Source organism: Ambystoma mexicanum, chromosome 11, assembly GCF_040938575.1.
Source record: "Ambystoma mexicanum isolate Mex_15411 chromosome 11, UKY_AmexF1_1, whole genome shotgun sequence".
Classification (NCBI taxonomy): domain Eukaryota; kingdom Metazoa; phylum Chordata; class Amphibia; order Caudata; family Ambystomatidae; genus Ambystoma; species Ambystoma mexicanum.
Genome location: NC_090934.1, coordinates 1,119,575,807 through 1,119,596,028, shown reverse-complemented (window position 1 = coordinate 1,119,596,028; position 20,222 = coordinate 1,119,575,807). Strand labels below are relative to the sequence as shown.

Here is a 20,222-nt window from a genome sequence, read left to right as displayed (position 1 = left end):
TTGAGCAGAGGAAAATCAAGAAAGACATAGAAAAGAAGGGAAGAGATAGAAAGAGCAGGTCATGGCGAGGGCAAGGCTGAACAAAGACTTAATTGGTACTCACAAACAGGTAGCAGGTTATAGCACAGCAACAGAAGTACTGTAGATGTTACAAATCTTTAGCCAGATACCTTGGAACAATTTAATGCAGTTTTCCTTTCTGAGCTGCTTTTTTTTTTATTTGCTAGATAAGCAATATCTTCTAGGCATGTCTTTATTGATGCTTTCCGGTTTGATTTTCAGTGTCTGAGGAGCCCTTGGGTTAACAGGCTCCAATTGCAAAAAGGACCAATAGTTCATAGATTTTGGTCCTATTGTAGGAGTGCACCATTGTTTATTTATTATGTTTGTATTGCATGATTTAGTTGTTTGTATTGCATGCTTTGGTGCCTCACATCAGTTTCAGTGCACATTATAAAGGAAATACAGAGAGCAGTCACTTGTCTGTGAGACCGTCCACCTGTTGCCTGGCAACAACTCTTAATCTGTTTGTGTTAAATGGCTGTAATATCTTATCTTATGCCTGGAATCTTTTTGTTGTTGCTCGATATTTTTCTTAAATGGATTAAAATGTTGTCTTTTTTTCAGAGACCGAGAAGAGAGGCTGGCTGCACTCACTGCTGCTCAACAAGAGGCAATGGAGGAACTTCAGAAAAAGATTCAGCTTAAGGTGTGTCATGAAGCCGATCAGGATAAACAACACCCTTTTCCCCATATTTGCTTGCTACCTGATCCCCCATTCCCTCCATTGTTACATAATAATATAATTGTGTATATTATACAGTACTCCTCTTTAGTATGCAGCACTTGCCCCCACCTATGTAAATTGTACATTTGTAAGCCACCTGTTATTATGTATTTGTTTTTTGTTTTGTCCCTGTTCTATGTCCCTCTTTGTTTACACCCTCATAAATTAGCTCATCACTCATCTTTATGTTATTGGACAAGAACCCCACCGTGGAATACCGCCACACTCTTTTATTGTGTTAATGTATTTTTTTATTTTTTTTTACTTTTATTTTTGTTGGCAGAGGTTTCCAACAAGCACATATGTCAAAGTGGGCGGTACATTCACTATACACATGAAAGTGATACAACAACTGCAAGAGCAATATAATAGCAAGTGAGGGAGTGATGACTTATGATGCACCACGACGTTCAAGTTCTTCACTGTGGAACCAGGGACGAGCCACTCTCTGATGTGCTCTCCTCTTGGCTGTTAAGGTAGCTGTTGAATGCAGACCATATGTTCTTGGGGCGCGAGTGAGTAGGGAGCATAGTAAGGTACTCTTCTTCACAATTCCGGGACCATGTAAGCACGTTTAGCCACTTCTGAAATGTCGGGGGAGAGGGACTCTTCCAGCTTTGAAGTACACATTTCTTGGCCACTATGCATCTTATATTAAGAAATGTAGTCATGAGTTTAATGTCGTCGGTTTTCCATACCCCAAACAAGACTCCCAGTGGGTCAGGATCGATTACAGTACCAATGATCTCAGCGAGTGTCCCTAGGATTCTCTCCCAAAATTCCCCCAGTTTATGGCATGTCCAGAACATATGCAGATGGTCCGCGTTCTCCGCCTTGCAGCGGGGACAGGAATGTGTGGTGGTGTGGGCAAACTTCGAGATCCTGAGAGGGGTGCAGTACAACCTGTTTAGTAACTTATACTGCATAGCTCAATGGCGGTAATTGAGGGAAACTTTATTGGTGTGTGAGCACATCTTTTCCCATAACTGATCAGAGACCTCAAAGCCAAATCCTTCTGCCCATTCATTGCGTGCCCTGGAAGGCTGGGCTGGGCCGCCCACCAATAGCATTTGATATAATGAGTAGACCACGCCACGGGCGCCACCTGAATTGGCAATTTAAGCAATCTCTGGAGTGTCAGGGGGCTCGTTGGGGAAAGCAGGCCATGTAGAGTGGAATGCAGCTCGTAGCCTGTAATATTGCAGGGGCTCCAGCGCGGACCCAGAGTGGCCCGGCTTCCATGTTTGTGGGTCTATAAACATTCCATCGGGATAGAAGTCTGTTAGTGCCTGGTAGCCTAGAGTCCCCCAGTGCCGAGCCAGGGCTGTGTCGTGTGTAGGTTCCAGCACGGAGAAACCCCATACAGGGAGCCATTTATAATAGGGGTGGTGTTCCGCTGTTGCGTTCAGCAGTCGATCCCAGGCACACACAGTAATTCCGACTGGGTCAATGAGAGAGTCGGGTACATAATGCTGATGTAATATGACGGTCATTATATTAACTCTGGTTGCCGCCAGGATTTCCAGCTTGACATGTGGGCGGGATGGGGAGCCGGGATACCAGTGAGTGGCATATTGGGCCTGTGCCGCTATCCAATATAATGTTTGGTCAGGGGCAGCAAATCTTCATATGGGAGCATATGGAAGCATCATATCTGACCATTTCTTACGCATCGCACCGGAGTGCCATAGGAACTGTGCACATGATTTGTGTAGTCTCGTGAAGGATTTCCCCCCGGGCCAGATGGGTATGTTGCTAAAGGTGTATAGCAACTTAGGACGCAAGCTCATCTTGATGAGGGAAAGCTTCCCGGCGAATGACAGTGGGAGAGAGCGTCACTGTGCCATTTTTGACTCTGCTAGCTGTGCTGCGGCCAGATGGTTGTCTGCCAGCAGGGTGGTTTTGGTTAGGGACACCTGGGCTCCCAAATACCTGATCCCGCCAGGGGACCAGCGGAGTGGGTATTTGGTGGCTGGTTGTTGGGTAGAGTTAGTAAGCGGAAAGACCTTGGATTTGGAGTAATTGATTGTGAATCCCGAGAAGGTACATATACGTGTGATGTCGCGTAATACAGGATCAAGATGGGTGGCGGGTCTCTAGTGTATAACAATACATCGTCTGCGTAAAGGGATATAATCTCGGGGGTGTCTTTCAATCGCACTCCCCTATGGGAATGGCGTGCTTTGATGTGGTCTGCCATTGGCTCTATCACTAGTGCAAAGAGGATCGGGGAGAATGGGCAACCCTGTCAGGAATTGACCCGAACCCTAGCTACCGGAGAGGCGTATAGTAGTTTAATGTATACAATTATATTGGGGCCAATGCTCATTGTCTCCAACACCAGCCACATATACTTCCATGATACCATATCGAATGCTTCTTGAGCGTCGAGTGTGACTGCAATAGCATTCGAGTCCTGGTCAATTCGGGCCATCACATTGAACAGCCGCCTGATGTTGTGGGAAGTGGATCTCCTTGGTACAAAGCCCGCTTGATCTCCATGGACCAGGTACGTCATAATCGGGAGGTAACGGTTCGCTATTACCTTAGCGAAGATCTTGGTGTCTAAGTTCATAAAGGAAAGGGGCCTGTATGAACCGCATTCATCGCCAGGTTTGCCTGGCTTGAGCAACACCGTTATAACTGCTTCATGCAAGGAGGGAGGAAGGACAGACACGCAGAGCGACTCTTCCAAGACCTCCAGTAGTTTGGGGGCTAGTATGGCTATGTGTTCCTGATAGAATTCGGCTGTGAGCCCGTCAGGACCCGGTGCTTTACCCTTAGGAAGGTCTGAGATGGCCCTGACTATCTCATCCAGTAGGATCGGGAGAGTCCAGCTCGTCCCTGGTCGAGGAGGAGATACAAGTTGTGGGTATCTGATTGAGGAGATCCCTCATATGCCGTTCACTGTGTTCGGGGGGTAGGGAATATAGGTTTGTGTAGAATTTGGTGAAGATATCCAATATCTGCTAGTCCGACCATCGTGGGATGCCTTGTCCGTCCTTGACAGAAGCAATCTGGACCTGGCCCCATTCCCACCTTGTTGGAATGTTTTCCCGGGTCTATCGCCCTCCCCATACTTTCGTGCAGCTTGTGGGCAGCTAAAGTATTAGACTTCTCTAGTGGCGTGTGTGTTAAATGTCTGGAGTTCCTCGCTAATTAGAGCGAGTTTGGCCGGGTCAGCCGCTGTCGAGCAGTCCTGTTCCAACTCACGCAGTCTGGATTCGGACCGACTGAGGTCTGCCCTTATCGTTTTCAGCACTCCTGCTTCCCTAGATATGGACATCCCTCTAATATATGCTTTGAAGGCGTCCCACCGGACACCAATATAGGTGGCCTGAGGGGTATTGCACTCAAAAAAGGACTTAATATCCACCAATATGTCAGCCTTGAACACAATGTCCCTGAGGGCAGCGGACTTGAAACGCCATGTGCTTAATGTCGGGACAGGCGTTCCCAGTTCTACCGATAGGGTAATTGGGGCATGGTCAGATAGCGTACGGGTCAGAATCTGCGCTCCTTCCACCCTGCCCATCACTTCATGCGACAGGAACAGATCAATTCTGGAGGAGCTATCGTGGACAGAGGAGTAATAGGTATATTCACGCAGTTGAGGATGCAGTTTCCTCCAAGTGTCTCGGATGTTAAGTGTTGCGCAGTGTTTATGTAGTCTGCGTGCCGCACCTGACAAGGGCCTGGGTGCGGTCCCTGTCCTGTCCAGGCTAGCGTCCAGTATCAAGTTCATGTCACCTCCCCAGATGATCTGGATTCCCACATACCCCAGCAGTATAAAGGCCACAGTGTCCACAAAATCAGGGGTATCTACATTGGGGCCGTACGTGTTTACAAGACGGTACTCTCTGTTTACTATTGTACAGTGTAATACGACATAACTGCCTTCGGGATCTATGTAGCTCTTATGTAGTATGCATTTAATGGATTTGTGAATCAGTGTGAGCACACCTCTGGCCTGTGTGGAGTAGGAGGTGTAGTATCTGTTATGTCCCCATGATGGTGCCATGCTCATTGCCAGACGACCCTTGGAGTGTGTTTCTTGCAGCAGCTGTATCTTACTACCATGTCTGTGGGCATAAGCCATAATTTTGCGGGCCTTGGTGTGGTTACTCAATCCCCGGACATTCCAGGACATTATGATGGTAGGCATTTCACCTGTCTAAGGCACATCCCAGCTCGTTTGTCATGGTCTATGTTTGCAGTTTGTGTTACTCTTGAGACGCTCTAACATAACGTGATATGCTGGTCAGGCTCTGCCATTTCCAATATAACTTCCCAAAACAATACCTCCCCCCTCGCTCGCAACCCAGCTACAGCCTGCGGCACCCTTGCCCTCCCTCTTCCCACCGTCACTAACAAACACCCAGGAACGGGTGTCAGTGGGCCAATCCCAACGTGGACCGGCCACACTCCTAGCCCAACGGGGGCTCACACCAAACAAGACTTCCAACATAGTTATTGCAACTGCAGTGGGGTGCGCTGTTGTCGTGTTGACAACTAAAAACCGAAGAGCATTAGTGAAGTACCGCAGAGGTACATGAGTTCGACTGTGAAGGCAATTAGAACGTGGTTTTACCCTCACACGGGCATGTGGGCCAGCGGACGGGATTGAAGCAGTAGAAGATCTGGACCAGCAATTTCGATCAGTCCAGCTTAAGAACAGCAAGATGTGTAGGAGTATAAGCTAGAGTCACCTCGTGGATGATATGGGTGTCATCAGACGACTCCGCTGTTGACCTATGTAGCATGGTGAGTCCAGTGTCGGGGCACCGCATGCGCCAGTTGGGAAAAGCAAACACGCCAGACGCTGGCGGATTCTAGTCACCAGGTCATTAAGGAGATCAGGAGCAGTTAAGGTGCGGATCAGTCATTGTCCATATCCATGTGGTCCACGGCAGGGTTATTGAGTGGTATCTGTGCCTCTATGAACTTCACCGCTTCATCGGGAACCGTGAAGAAGTAAAGTTTCCCCCTGAAGGTGAACTTCAGCCATGCCGGGAACAGTATTGCGTACGGGATGTTCCGTTCTCGCAGCATCTTCTTGATTCCGAGGAACTGGCGCCTTTCCTGCTGTACCCCCACTGAGAAATCAGGGAAGATCCTGATTGTTTGGGAGCCAAGGCGCAGTTCCCCTTTCTCACATGATAGACGGATATTAAGGTCTCTGTCTCTATAGTTGAGTATTATGGCGATAACAGGCCTGGGGAAATCTCTGGGTGCGGGGCATGGTGATAAGGCACGGTGAGCCCGCTCCACCGTGCAGAAGGCGGACAAGGCAGGGTTGTCAAGCAGCTCCCTTAGCAGATCTTCAACCGCCAGTTCCATGAGGCCCTTCAGAGCATTTTCGGGAACACCAATTATACGTATGTTGTTCCTGCGCAATCTCGATTCCAGGTCGTTGCATTTAGCATTAACGAGTTTCATATCCCAGCTAAGGGAGCCAGCTGTGTCTTGAAGGGTGTGTAGGCTATCCTCATTGGCACTAATTTGTGCTTCCGCAATCCTGGTGCGAGCGTGATCTATTTGGGATTTGAGTGATGCGACGTTGACATTTATATCGTCTAATTTCTCGTGAAAGGAGGTGAAATCCTTGGTCATATATTCCATCATCGCCGCAAGGTCAGGTGCCGGGGCAGGTGGGGGTGAGGCAGGTTCTTCTTGATTGGATGATGTATGGCGCTGTTCCGATCTAGGTGTTGCCTTAGTAAACTTATCCATGGCTCCTGTTCTACTGGCACCCCGGGATCTGTTAGACATGTCAATGTAATTGAGTGTATGATATCGGCAGTTGGTTGGTGTCCGGGTGCTGCGGCAGAGTGGCCGGTCGGGTGGGGGCCCAGGAGCACCCCACAGCAGCAGCAAAAGCAGAGAGCGTACCAGAGTGGAAGCCCAGGTGCACCCTGGCAGACAATTAGGGTTGGCAGGCTGATTATGTAACTCCCAGCCAGAAGGATGGATGTTTCAGTATGATGATGCAGGCTGGGCTGTAGATCACAGTTCGAGTGATGATGTCGTGGATAAGGAGGTCAGAGGTGGTGTATGAGTAGCCTTGTCCCCACCGTCTTCCCTGCAATGTGCTCTGTGGCCGGTAATGTCTCTATGAATAGGCTGCAGACATTGGCGTGAGGTGTGGTCCTCAAAGAAGTGAGTTATGGACAGTTCCGCTGAGGCTTAGGACCTGCAATGGTCAGGGGTTTCAGGGCACAGCGATCGGGCCCAGACCATAGCACTTTAGCCTGGGTCCGGCCTCTATGATGAGGAGGCTGCCTCCCTGGGTTCAACAGACAATGAGATGCCTGGGGCCTGATGGTGGGAGTTGTAAGGTGAGGTGTGAGGACTACTAGGGGGGCCTAGGAGTGCAGACAGGGAGGGAACAGGCAACGGTTTATGTCTGGGCCCCCAGCACCCACCTCTCAGCCTCCAGGGCGGCTGTGCCTGTACCTCATCTAAAGTCCAGCAGGCGGCCGATGGAACAGCCCGGTGCAGCAGTCACAACTCAGTCGCGGTGGTGTTCCCCTCTAAGCGTGGTCCCCAGCGATGGTGCCCCTTCAGGGGCAGCCGCGTGTTGTCATGAGCCCGGGGAGTCCGGGGGCTCACTGTGCGATGTTGCCGCCTGTCAGGTCTGCTCCTGCCCGCCGCGGGCAGATGCCAGGCTGTATTGAGAGGCGCGGGAGGAGGAGGGGGTCAATCTGGCAGCAGCTCCCCCGGCGTCTGGATGTCACTGGTCGCTTACCAGCTCAGGGCCCCTCTGACGCCACTCCTGTGGCCATGGAGGGCACAGGCAGGCAGCCACGCGAGAAGGCAGATCTCCGGGTCAGATCCCCAGTACCGGTGCCCCTCCAGGGGTCACCGCCTGTCGCAGTGAGGCCGGGAGGCTCAGAGGCCCCCGCGAAGCACCACAGGCTGTCCGCCCCCCACCCAAGCCACGTAGCAGCCGGACGCCAGGCCATTCTGGGGGTCGTGGGTGGAGCGGGAGAGTAGTTCGAAGCGGCTCCTGTCGCGTCAGGACTCCACCGGGGGCGGAACGCCTCCAGGCTCCGGGGTCCCTCCGGCACCGCTCCTATGGCCGTGGAGGGCACGGGCAGGGGGCCACACAGGTCAATGTGAGTCAGGGGTGGGTTCCAAGGGGGCCGCAGCTACAGATGGTGGATCGATGCACCACCTGCCGCAGCGCGATTAGTGGCTGCCTGCAGGGGCAGCAGGTACAGCAGTGGGCAGCCGCACCACGAGAACACGCGTCTCCAGTCGCCAGCAGGGCCGCACCACTCCGAGACAAACCACCGGCGGTCATAGAGTGGGTTACCAGCACCAGTTCTCACCCAGATCAGACGTAGGCATGCAGCAGGGTGTCGACTTTCTGCTGTGGAAGTGATGGCCGGGAAATTATAGTATGTTCGCCGATAATTCTGGATGAATGTCGGCTGTCCACGGAGCTCAAGATCTAGACAGCCATTACTTAGGCTGCTCGACAGCGCCCCCATATTTATTTATTTATTAATGTATTTATTGTTTGCTTGTCAGGAGCTTATATAGCAAGTACTTTCTGTTTCAAAATTATTTCTGATCGAAATTGACATTTCTGTTCTTCAAATAAATACAAAGGTTTATTAAGGATAGTTGCAGTGTGGGGCCAAAATAAATGAGATGTCTTCCAACCACTTAGCGGACCCCTACAAACTTTCCTTAAATAACTGACAGTGGAAACCAATGGAGTGATGACTCTTTTCGCTTATACTCTGTAACCAAAAATCAGGATGCCTGTTCCTTAAGTTTAAGCCGGAATTGTCTTCTTTGAGCATAAACTATGCAACTAAAAATCAGGATGGCTTCTCCTGACGTTTATGCAACAGGCCAGGGTTTCATAACACTCAAACCCTGGATCCCTTCCCAGGAAATTTCCTTACATCTCAGTTACACACATTCTTTCTAGGCTCTTTGCTGTGTCTATTCAGGTCAGCTGCTGCTTGCCCTTAACTCCTGGGAGACCTCTCACCTGAGGCCTCTGACCACATGCGCCTGCATGCTAGGCCTGGGCAGCAGCAGGTGTTTAGAGCTATGCAGTACCAGGATAAGCCCCAATGCTTCCACCAAGAGGCTGACCACGTGAGCTTCTTAAAATGTTCTCCTCCTTCTCCCTGTCTTAATGCCCTGGTACTAGTCCCCTACACTACATCTTCCTATACTCCTCCATGAGTCACAAGGTCTGGTGCCTATGGAAACCTTTTCTGCACCCCCTTTCCTCTGCTCTCCCTTATCTCTCACACCAAACACATTGCCACATGATGGTACCGCCATTCCTCTTCTACTTATATACCCTTCAGCCTTCCTGCTCTTTGCCTCTGCGCTCCTCTCAGACAGTACTGTTACGTCCGATCCCCTTTTATCCATACCTATCAGCAATCCACATGCAGCTGGGCGCTTAATCCATTTACGGTAAACCTTGTGGGCCCTTTCATTGCCCTAGGTCCCTAGCACATACCTGAGCAGAGGAAATCACAAAATTAGTATTTGGGCATTTATTTTTCATGTTAACCGCGTGTAAAACATAGCTGAATTTTTAAAGAAGCACGTTTGTTGAAGCATGTGTTTTTTTGCATTGATTGTGCTGCGTGCGGCCTGAAACCTGCTAAACTTCAAGCCCTGTTCATTATTTCAAGCAGCCCTTCACCCCCTCCCAAGATGGCTGCTCCCCTTTGATGTTACCTGCTCAGCCTTGACCCTAATACCACCATTGGCTGCCTCCACTATATTAGCCAATTGATGGGACCGGGAGGTGGGAGCCAGCCCACTGCTTCTAAGGCCGACTTCCAAGGCCCACTTTTAAGGCCCCTGTCTGCTCCCTGCCTGCTACCATAACACTACCTGAGACTCTTCTTCACCTCTGCACATGAACCTCCATGATGCTGCTACACCATTCCTGGAAGTAATCTGGACTACCATGACATTTACACTCCCCTTAACCATGGGTTAGTTCCCCCCCTACTGGTCACACTCTTACCCTCTGTTATTTTATCCTCCCTCTCTGCTTGCCTCCCATCTTCACACTCCTAACTCCTTTGTGTTTTACACCCTTTGCTAGCATCTAAGCCCAATTGTAAAGTTCAATTCTAGCTGTGTTTTGCATTTTGGTTGAAAGTCAATTATAGTTCTGTTTTGCATTTTGGTCAAGAGTCAATTCTAGCTTTGTTTTGCATTTTGGTTAAAAGTGATTTCTAGCTGTGTTTTGCATTTTGGTTCAAAGTCAATTCTAGCTGTGTTTTGCTAACTTGCTCTGCACTTTGCTTGTATTGTTGATATTCTGAAACTTGCTGGCCAGTGACTTCACCGTTCACTTTGTTCCACTCTTACCTGCCCCCCTCTTTTTCTCGCTACCACTCCCATGGTGCTTTCTGTTTCTATCACAAGTCTCTATCCTTATCACCTGTTTTTCCTGTTTGCTTGCGACCTTTTTGTGACTTCTTTTGCACGGTCCGGGATTTGTATAAACCCGTGCCCGGTTCTTCGGATTCCAGCGTGCTTCGTTCAGACTGTCCAGTACGGAACCAGGAAGGAACAGAGTCCGCGTGCGGAGGCACGGAAGCCGTGACTCGAGCGCAGGCGAAAATCCAGGAAAGTTCGGGTAGTTTGAAGGATAAAAGGAAACGAGGAGGAATCAAGGATCCGGGAATAGAGAATTCAGGAAATTAACCCCGGGCGAACTCCGGCAGCACACTTCCAGCTACAGCGAACAGTAGAGTTGAGACGCGCAGGGCTGCGGGGGGGTGTCTGTTTAGTAGTGCGCCGAGCATGGAAAGTAAAGGCTGGCAAGCTGCGTTTCGCATTTGGCCGCCATGTTGGGAGGGTTACTGCATTCAGTGCTCTATGGGTCAGGGACCACAAGCTCCAAAAGGGACGCAGGCGATGGTTCATGACAGCATGCCTCCTCTGAAGCCCAGCTCCTCTGGGTTTGCCTGGATGGATAAGGTGGTATCACCGAATCAGCCTGGGGGCATTCATGTTCGATATGGGTTCCCAGGTGCGCTCACTAGGTGGATATCCTTTCCATTCGACCAAATATTGCAGCAGACCACGGCGGTATCTAGAATCACAAATTCTGGAGACCTCGTATTCGAGTTGGTCATTGACAATCACTGGAGTAGATCTTGGAGCTGTTCGAGAGGGTTGAACATATGGCTTCAACAGAGAAGTATGGAAGACTGGGTGGATCCTTTTCCATGATTCTGGTAGTCGGAGTCGAAAGGCCACTCGATTGACGATTTCCTTTATAGAAAAAGGACCGTAATACCTGGGAGCCAATTTATTTGGTCGTAGGTGACGTGGAAGGAGTTTTGAGGATAACCAGAACTTATCGCCTTTTGAATAGGAAGGCCCTGGTCTTCTTTTGGAGTCAGCATAATGTTAAACGTCTCTTTGGGCCCTTTCTAGGTTTTCTTTAGCTTCCTTATGCACATTGATTAGTGTTTCAATCCAGGAATCAACCGTAGGAGCTGGCGTTGGATGTGGAAGAATGGACAGTAGAACCGAAGGATAAAATCCTTGACTACAGAAAAAGGGGCTGGTTTTGATGGCTGAATAATCCGAATTGTTGTATGCGAATTCGGCCACAGGTATTAAGAGTGACCAATCATCCTGGACCTTGGTGGCGAAGCAACAAAGATATTGTTCCAGAGTTTGATTTACTTACTCAGTAGCTCCATTGGTCTGTGGATGATAACCCGAAGACAAGGCACGCTGGATTCTCAGTATGCGACATAACTGTTTCCAGAACTGGGCTAAGTACTGGGGCCCTCTATCAGAAATTATCTTGGAAGGTAGCCCATGAAGCCGGAATATATTTTCCAGGAAAATTCCAGCAAGTTCAGATGAGGATGGCAATTTGTATAAAGGTGTAAAATGAGCCATATGAGTGAACAAATCAATGCTAACCATTATAGTTGTGTAGCCCCTGGAATCATGTTTGTTCTGATTGCATACTGCACATGACTGGATATGGATCTTGATGTCATCCTTCATCTTTGGCCACCAAAACTGTCTTTGTATTAGATGGAGAGTGTTGGTGATGCCACGGTGTCCTGAATGGAAAGTATCATGACATAGGCTTGTGATTTTTTGTCTTAGTCCAGGAGTGGGAATGACCTAGCGATTGTCCTTGAACAGGTATCCGTCCTTTGTTTTGAAATTCCATCGATTGTTTCTCTTAAACTCCTTCCAAGGTTCGGAGGACTGGGTTTGCATTCGAATATCCTCCAGGAGGGTAATAGCTTGGACAACAAATATTGTGTGGGGAAACATCTTAGGAAACGTCCCATCCTCAAGGAGTTCATAGTCAGGACGCCTGGATAAGGCATCGGCTATAATGTTATGTGTTCCAGGGAAGTGATGGATTTGGAATTGATATTGGGCAAAAAAGAAAGCTCAACGGGCTTGGCTACTGTTTCTAGATTCTAGGGATTGTAGTACTTGGAGATTCCGATGGTCTGTGCAAACTTGAACCAGGTGTTTGGCTCCCAGAAGGAGATGACGCCAATCAGTGAAGGCCTGACGGATGGCTAACAATTCCTTCTCCAGGACGGAATAATGGGTTTCACTGGGAGTCAAGGTACGGGAGAGGTAGGCGATGGGGTGTTCTAGTTTGTCTCCAAGTTCCTGTTTCAGGACTGCCCCAATGGCATAGTTGGAAGCATCAGTTTCGACAATGAAGGGTCTGTCTGTGTCAGGTTGAGCAAGGATGGGGGCTTGTGTAAACTCCGATTTTAATCGTTGGAAACGCCGAATCTTGGAGTGAGGTCCACTGAAAGGGGGTGTCCTTTTTTAACAATGTAACAATAGGATGAGCAATTTCCGAAAAGGCTGGAATAAAGTTTCTGTAGAAGTTAGCAAGCCCCAGGAAGGATTGTATTTGCTTTACGCTAGAGGGAACAGGCCAAGATAGAATGGAGTCAACCTTCGAAGAGTCCATTCCAATCCCCTTTTGGCTAAGAACAAATACGAAATAGTGAACAGTAGATATGTGAAAAAGGCATTTTTCGGGTTTGGCCAGGGGTTTATGTTCCCGTAGACGTTGTAAGACTGTCCTTACATGCTCTTCATGTTCTTGATGGTCCTTGGGGTAGATCAGTATGTCATCTAGATATACAATGACGAAGAGGAACAGCATATCAGAAAATTCTCGATCCATAAAACGTTGGAAGACTGCTGGGGCATTAGCAAGTCCAAAGAGCATAACTAGATATTCAAAATGGCCGAAGGGTGTTCTAAAGGCTGTCTTCCATTCCTCACCTTCCTTTATACGAATAAGATGGTAGGCGCCCCTGAGGTCTAGTTTTGTGAAGATGACAGCAACTCTGATGGCTTCCAGGATGTCTTAGATGAGAGGAGTGCATTGGTTAAGGCCATGGTAATCGAGACATGGCCTAAGCTCCTTGGAATCCTTCTTGGGAACAAAAAATAGGGAGGCGCCCGCCGGGGACTTGGATGGTCGAATAGTTCCGTTTTCCAGATTGGTATCCAGGTATTCCCAGAGGGCCCTCTTTTCAGGTTCTGACAAGATAAACATTCTTCCAAACGGAATTACTGCTGAAGGTTTGGTATCGATGGCACAATCTTCAGGTCTGTGGGGTGGTAGAGCTTGAACTATGGCTGTTGAGAACACATCTGCATACGCCTGATAGGCCCTGGGAATCTGAATGATGTTAGAGACGGTAACTGGTGTTTGATGATTTTCTTGAAAGTTTTCCGAGGGCTTTGGTAAGGTGTTCAGGGACAAACAGTGGGACATGCAATGTTCCGAACCGAGAAATAGAGATCCTGCTGCCCAATTGATATAGGGATTGTGCTTCTGTAACCAAGGCATGCCTAAAACCATTGGATAGTGGGCAGATCTTATAATATCAAATGTAATCCTCTCTTGATGGTGGTTTATGGAGAGAAGAAGCTCCTTGGTTTGAAGGGTTATGGGTCCTGAAGACAGGGGTCTTCCATCGATAGCTTCAACAGGTTGCATAGTCTCTCGTGTTATGCATGGAATGTGATGAGTTGTGACCCAATCATGATCTATGAATATGCCCATGGCTCCGCAATCAACTAATGCCAGGTTGGGGTAGGATTCTTTCTTGGAAGGCGATAGAAAGGCCTGTAGAATCACAAAGTTAGTTTTCCAGGAGAGTTCAAGGAAGGAATTGATGTGGAGCAGACATCATTCTCCTGAAATTGTGCCCCATCTAGGATCGGGAGCTGGAATTTCCCGAACGCTATGGAGGAGCAATCCATGCATAGACCAGTGTGAATACGGCGCATCCTTTCTTGTGGGGTAATGGGTCCATGGAATGCCCCCAGTTGCATGGGTTCTGGATCTGACGTCGGAGAAACTGCGGTTTCTGGGTTAGAAGGGTGGTCTATGACAGACTTTGGGAATGATGATTTCGACATCTTTTTCTCCGCCTTTCTTTCCTGGATTCAAAAATCAATTTGCAAGGAAAGGTCCAAGAGGGCCTGGAAGGAATTAGGGCGAGCTACCCTGGCTAGCTCGTCCTTTATTTCTTCATTCAAGCCTCTGCGAAAGAGAGTGAAGCTAGCCTCTTGGGACCAATCAGCTTCCTTCATAAGTTGTTTGAAACGGGTGACATAGGTAAGCATATCCTGGGATCCTTGTCGAAAATCAAGTAGACGTTCTTGAGCTCTGTAAACCTGCTCAGGACGATCAAACATGGCCTTTAGGGCTTCCCAAATCCATTGTAATCATCCAGGATGGTGTCTCCCGAATTGACTAGGGGAGTTGCCCAGGTTAATGCGTTGCCAGTGAGGTGTGAAATCATAAACCCTACTTTCACTCTAGGGGTGGAAAAGTAGTAGGGCTTGAAGGTGAAATGCACCAAGCATGAATCAAGGAAGGCACGAAAGGTCTTTGGAGAGCCATCATATTTGTCCACCACTCCTCCCAATAACACACTTTCCTTGGTAGCAGAATCACAAGACAATACCAGCTGCTTTAAGGCAGCGTTCTCAGCTTTAAGGTTTTGAACTTTGTCTCGTATGAGGTCTTGAACCGCGGCTTCCATCCCTGTATCAATCTATCTATCTCAATCTATCACAAGTCTCTCCCCTTCTCACCTGTTTTTCCTGTTTGCTTGCAACCTTCTTTTGTGACTTCTTTCGCCCGGTCCGGGATTTGTATAAGCCCGTGCGCGGGTCTTTTGATTCCAGCGTGCTTTGTTCAGACCGTCCAGAACGGAACCAGGAAGGAACAGAGTCCGCGCGCTGAGGCACGGAAGCCGTGACTCGAGCGCGGGTGAAAATCCAGGAAAGTTCAGGTAGTTTGAAGGATAAAAGGAAAGGAGGAGGAATCAAGGATCTGGGAATAGAGAATAGAGGAAATTAGCCCTGGGCGAACTTCGGCAGCACACGTCCAGCTACGGCGAACAGTAGCGTTGAGACGCGCAGGGCCGCGGGAGTGTGTCTGTTTAGTAGTGCGCCGAGCATGGAACGGAAAGGCTGGCAAGCTGCGTTTCGCAGTTGGCGGCCATGTTGGGAGGGTTACTGCATTCAGTGTTCTATGGGTCAGGGACCAAGAGGTCCAAAAGGGACGCAGGCGACGGTTCATGACAGTTTCTCCTATGTTCTCCAACTGCTTCTCCATCGACTATCCTTCCCTTCTCACTAAGTCTGGTAGGAAGAAGTTCAAAAAGGATATCTTGGCCTCCAACCCTGGTCTCCCTATCGCTGACACCTATTCCAGCGCTTCCTCCAGACAGACCCTCACTGACATCCTCTTTGTCGTTAATTCGCCAAATCTATGGACTCTTCATATGATCTGTGCTCTGTCCTGTCTCCCCCTTTCCCATTAATGGTGGCCCCTGCTGGGAAGTCCTCTTGGCACCCTTCGACTCCTCTAAGGTAATTATTAATGGCACTGTTGTGGTCCAAGGCCCTCAGGCCTCGCCCCATGCGCCACAGTGGAGGCTGGTTGACGAGGTTTGTCAACGAGTGGGGAAAGATCACCACCGACAGATGGGTGCTGGACGCTCTCACCCAGGGACATACCCTGGAGTTTCAACACAGGTGTCCGCGGATCCCTCCGGTTGCCCGTCAGGAGCAGCACATGCCTCAGCTCTTGGAAATGGTACGGGCCATGCTGCCAAAAGGGCTATGGGGCTCCAGAGTCTATTCCAGATACTTTCTGGTCAGAAAGAAGACAGGGGGCTGGAGGCCTATTCTGGACCTATGATGTACCTCAAGTCCCAAAAATTCAGGATGGTCACGTTGCAACATGTGCTCGGCCAACTCGAAAGAGGAGACTTCTTGACAGTGTCTTGCCTGGCGTCTCCCTCGGAGGAGAGGATAGCAGCCATTCTGGGGAAGGTGCAGACGCTGTTGTCGACAAAGACGGCCACGTTGCTGGGCATGATGTCGGCCTGCATCTCCCTCGTCCGGATCAGCAGGTTGCAGATGCTACCCCTCCAGGAATTCCTGGATGCCCTCTGGATACAGGTGTCCGGAAGCTTCACAGACAAGATATCGCTCAACGACAAGTTCCGGTGGGCGACCGTGTGGTGGAGCGTTTGCTTCAACATCGCCCAAGGCACAGGATTCCAGGTTCCCACCTTACCAGGAGACGGTCATCACAGACGCCTCCCTAGAGGGATGGGGACCGCACACAGGAAGTCTGCACGCCTGAGGCTTGTGGTTGCGAGATGAGAAGGATCTTCACAGCAACATCCTGGAGTTACGAGCAGTGTTCTGAGTCCTCAAGTCATTCTTCTGAAAGGCAAGGTGGTGAGGATCTTCACAGACAACACCACCACCACGTTTTACATTAGCAAACATAGGGGCAGTCAATCCCCGGGCACTCCATGGAAGCGCAGGACTTGTGGTGGTGGTCCGTCGGACAGGGCATGTTCCTCGTCCTCTTCACCTGGCGTGAGTCAAGAACACCATTGCAGACTCCCTCAGCAGGGAACTGCGCTCCTGTCATGAGTGGGAGCTTCGTCAGGATCAGGTGGACTACCTGTTGGCCAAGTTGGGCAGGCCACAGATAGATCTGTTTGCGACGATGGCAAATTCCAATTGCCAGAAGTTTGCCAGCAGGTTCCACCAGCCGAGGAGCCTGGGGGACGCGTTCTCCTTCCCGTGGGAAGGACTGTTCCTGTATGCATTCCCCCGTTGCCTCTCCTCCTACGAGTCATCAACACACTCAGACGGTGTCCATGCAAGATGATACTCATCGCCTCGGCGTGGCCGAGGCAGATTTGGTATCCAGGCCTTCTCAGTCTGTCAGCGTCGCCTTTGGTCAAGCTGCCAGTAGTTCTGGGTCTTCTCACCAGAGATAGAGATGCAATCCTGCATCACGAACCAGGATCGCTGAAACTGAGGGCTTGGCTCCTGCAGCCCTAGAGTTTGGTGGATATCATTTGTCTGCGGAGTGGAGGGAGGTCCTGGCTAAGGCGAGGGCATCATCGACTTTGAAGTGCTAAGGTCACAAATGGTTGCTATTTATGACCAAGGCTGGACTTGGCACAATCCTCTATCAAGGTGCATCTGGCGGCTATCTCCCACTACACCAGGTCTCCAATTAGGTGAAGGTTCCTGCCCCGGCCTGGGAACTCAACATGGTTCTGATGAGGATCATGGGGGCCCCCTTTGAGCCTATGCATCAGGCCCCTCTCAAGTTCCTCTCGTGGAAGACTGCTTTCCTTGTATCCATCACCTCTGCCTGGAGGGTAGGTGAGATCCTGGCCCTAGTCTGCAAGCAACCATAGTTGACTTTCCACGATTCGAGGGTGGTTCTGCGGACTCACCCCTCTTTTATGCCGAAGGTTCCGTCTGAATTCCACCTCAACTAGCCTTTGGTGTTACCTGTCTTTTTTCCCCGAAGCATTAGTCATCGGCTGAAAGGGCTTTGCTCTTGCTAGATGTTGCTTGTGCCCTCAAGTTCTATGTTTCACGCATGAAGAGTTTTCGGAAGACTTAATAACTGTTCGTGAACTTTGGTCCTGTGAACCATGGGAAGGCCTTGTCCAAGGCTTCCATCTCAAGGTGGCTCTCTGGCTGCATAACGCACTGTCATCGGTTGGCGAACCTACCGCTGCCCGACCGTCCGAGAGCCCACTCCACCAGAGCAATCGCTGCGACGACAGCGTTCCTTCAGGACATCTACATGGCTGATACGTGAAGGTTCTACTGCGCCGACAGGGATTCCAGGGAGGAGTCCATAGTTGGCCAAGCAGTGCTACGCAACCTGCTCGCTTGAAGTGAGTTCGTTCCAGAGGTAATAGTTATTTGCTTCTGTTGAGCTTTGCCATCTCCCCTCATTGTGTAATGTTGTACTGCTATGTATGTGTTATTGATGAGCATGTGAATCCATGCCAGACCCCATGCTGGAGATGGAACAAGTTACTTACCTGTAACTATTGTCCTCCAGCATGGGTCTGACATGGATTCACATGTAAACCCTCCCTCCATCCCCTCTGCGGCTCTTCTTGGTCATACTGCCACTTTACGTGCTTCCCATATCTGAAGATGGGTGCCAGAGGAGGGGCTTAAGGAGAGGACTGTGATTGGATGGGGGCAGTATGACCCAGAGGTCAATGATTGGTTTAAAGGAGAAATACAGTTTGTAAGTGAAAGTGAAACTGTTTTTTCTTTTACAGAGGATTCCCAGCCTGACGACGGGGAATATTCATGAGCATGTGAATCTATGCCAGACCCATGCTGGAGAACAATAGTTACAGGTAAGTAACTTGTTGCTTACCTAATGCAGCCCACCTTTACACTTTTATATCTTGGCAAGCGCAATTCTTTGGTGATCATCATACCTTTTACGCACACCATAAATAGGATGTTGCAGTTAAAACCTGCTCCTCCCAGAAAGCAAATGTCTTGATGCAAAAGATATTGGTGCTAATATGAATTCTCCAGCATGGGGTCTGGCATGGATTCACATGCTCATGAATATTCCCCGTCGTCAGGCTGGGAATCCTCGGTAAAGAAAAAAACCAGTATCAGTTTCGTTTCTGATCTGTCTTTCGTAGTAGTAACCAATCACTGGTCTCTGCGTCATACTGACCACAGCCAATGACTGCCCTCTACCTAAGCACCGCCTCTGGCAGCCATCTTCAGATTTTTACCGCACGTTCATGTGTTGGGATCCTCGTGCTATTGCTCTCCAGCGTTAGTGCTATTTTTTCACGTTTTTTGCTCAAAAACTTCGTTTTTTCGGTCAAAAGAGCCTCAAGCTCCACCGACTCTCCATCCGATCATCGGGGACCCGTGTCGGATTCGTCTGCGCCCCTCAAGGGTGAAGATTTCGTCAAGCTACGCTTTGGAGGACTCCAGAAGCTTCTCAGGCCCGGACATGGCCCAGGAGAAGGGAAGCTCGACGCCCGGAAAGCTGTTCAGGGTCTGCCCTGGATGCCAGCTGCAGAACGTCTTTAAGGAGGATGAACACTCCTTTTGTCTCTACTGCTTACATGAGGACAAGACGCACATGGAGAAGGACTGTGCGTTTTGCGGCAATATGTCGGAGCGGACCATGAAGGACCGCCATCAACGTCTCGCCAACTGGCTGGAAGGGAAGAGCCCGTCAGGCGAGAAGAAGAGGAAGAAATCCGAGCGGTCTTCTAAGACCTTTGAGGACGCCCCGGCGACGGGGGTCCAACACAAGGCCAAGCACCGCGAGTCCGCTGGCACCGGGAGCGCCGAACGGTCGGGCTCTACGGGCGCCAGGCAGGGCGCACCCTCCCCGGCACCTTCAACTACGAGCCAACGCTCTGGGTCGGGTAAGAGGAAGGGCGAGCACCCGGCGAAGCTCCTGGAGAGGCCCCGGTCGAGCTCGAAGGCCCCATCGGAGGGGGAGCGAGGCAGTGCCCCCCCCCTCAAGGATAAGGCGGTGAGCGCACCTAAGGTGGTGAAGGCCTTAATCCATCCGGCCAAGCCCTCTATCGATACTGTCGCGGCGACCCTGGCTCAGCCTGTGGAGGCTACACCAGTGGTGGCGACCTCGGGGCTCAGAGTCTCCCTGCCACCTCGGAGGGAGTCCTCTTTTGTGCCCATCGATAGGACCCCCGTGAAATCCCCGGCGGGGAAGAAAAAGGGGGGGCAGGGCGTCGTCGTAGATTCGGCTTCAACCTCGGAGGAAGAGCTGATCGAGGTCTTAAGCCACGGCCTTGGCGTGGAAGAAGACCGGCCCGTCGGGATGGATCCCGACGCGGGTGATGACGACATCGTCGAGGGTGCCGACGGGGTCCCTGATCGCCCGTCGGATTCCCCTCTGCCAGCGCCGCAAGACAACTCGGCGGCCATTTTGTTGGCTATACAGTCCTTATGCTCAGAGATAAGGACGAGACTACCGTTGCCGACGGAGGAACCTCTCCCGTCGGGGGATCCTGAACCGGGACCTTCTGGCGTTCCCCCGCCCAAGAAAAGA

The 20,222-nt window shown here is 50.2% G+C and overlaps 1 protein-coding gene across 5 annotated transcripts in view; it reads left to right on the top strand.

Annotated features, from left to right (window-relative positions):
* The window catches only part of SCAPER (S-phase cyclin A associated protein in the ER), a 4,210,252-nt gene that overhangs the window by 1,961,765 nt on the left and 2,228,265 nt on the right, over positions 1 to 20,222 (top strand). For all 5 annotated transcript variants that reach the window (XM_069624455.1, XM_069624453.1, XM_069624454.1 and 2 more), the window contains exon 17: positions 628 to 709. In XM_069624455.1, the coding sequence (XP_069480556.1) occupies positions 628 to 709 (82 nt within the window). The remainder of the gene's footprint in view (positions 1 to 627; positions 710 to 20,222) is intronic.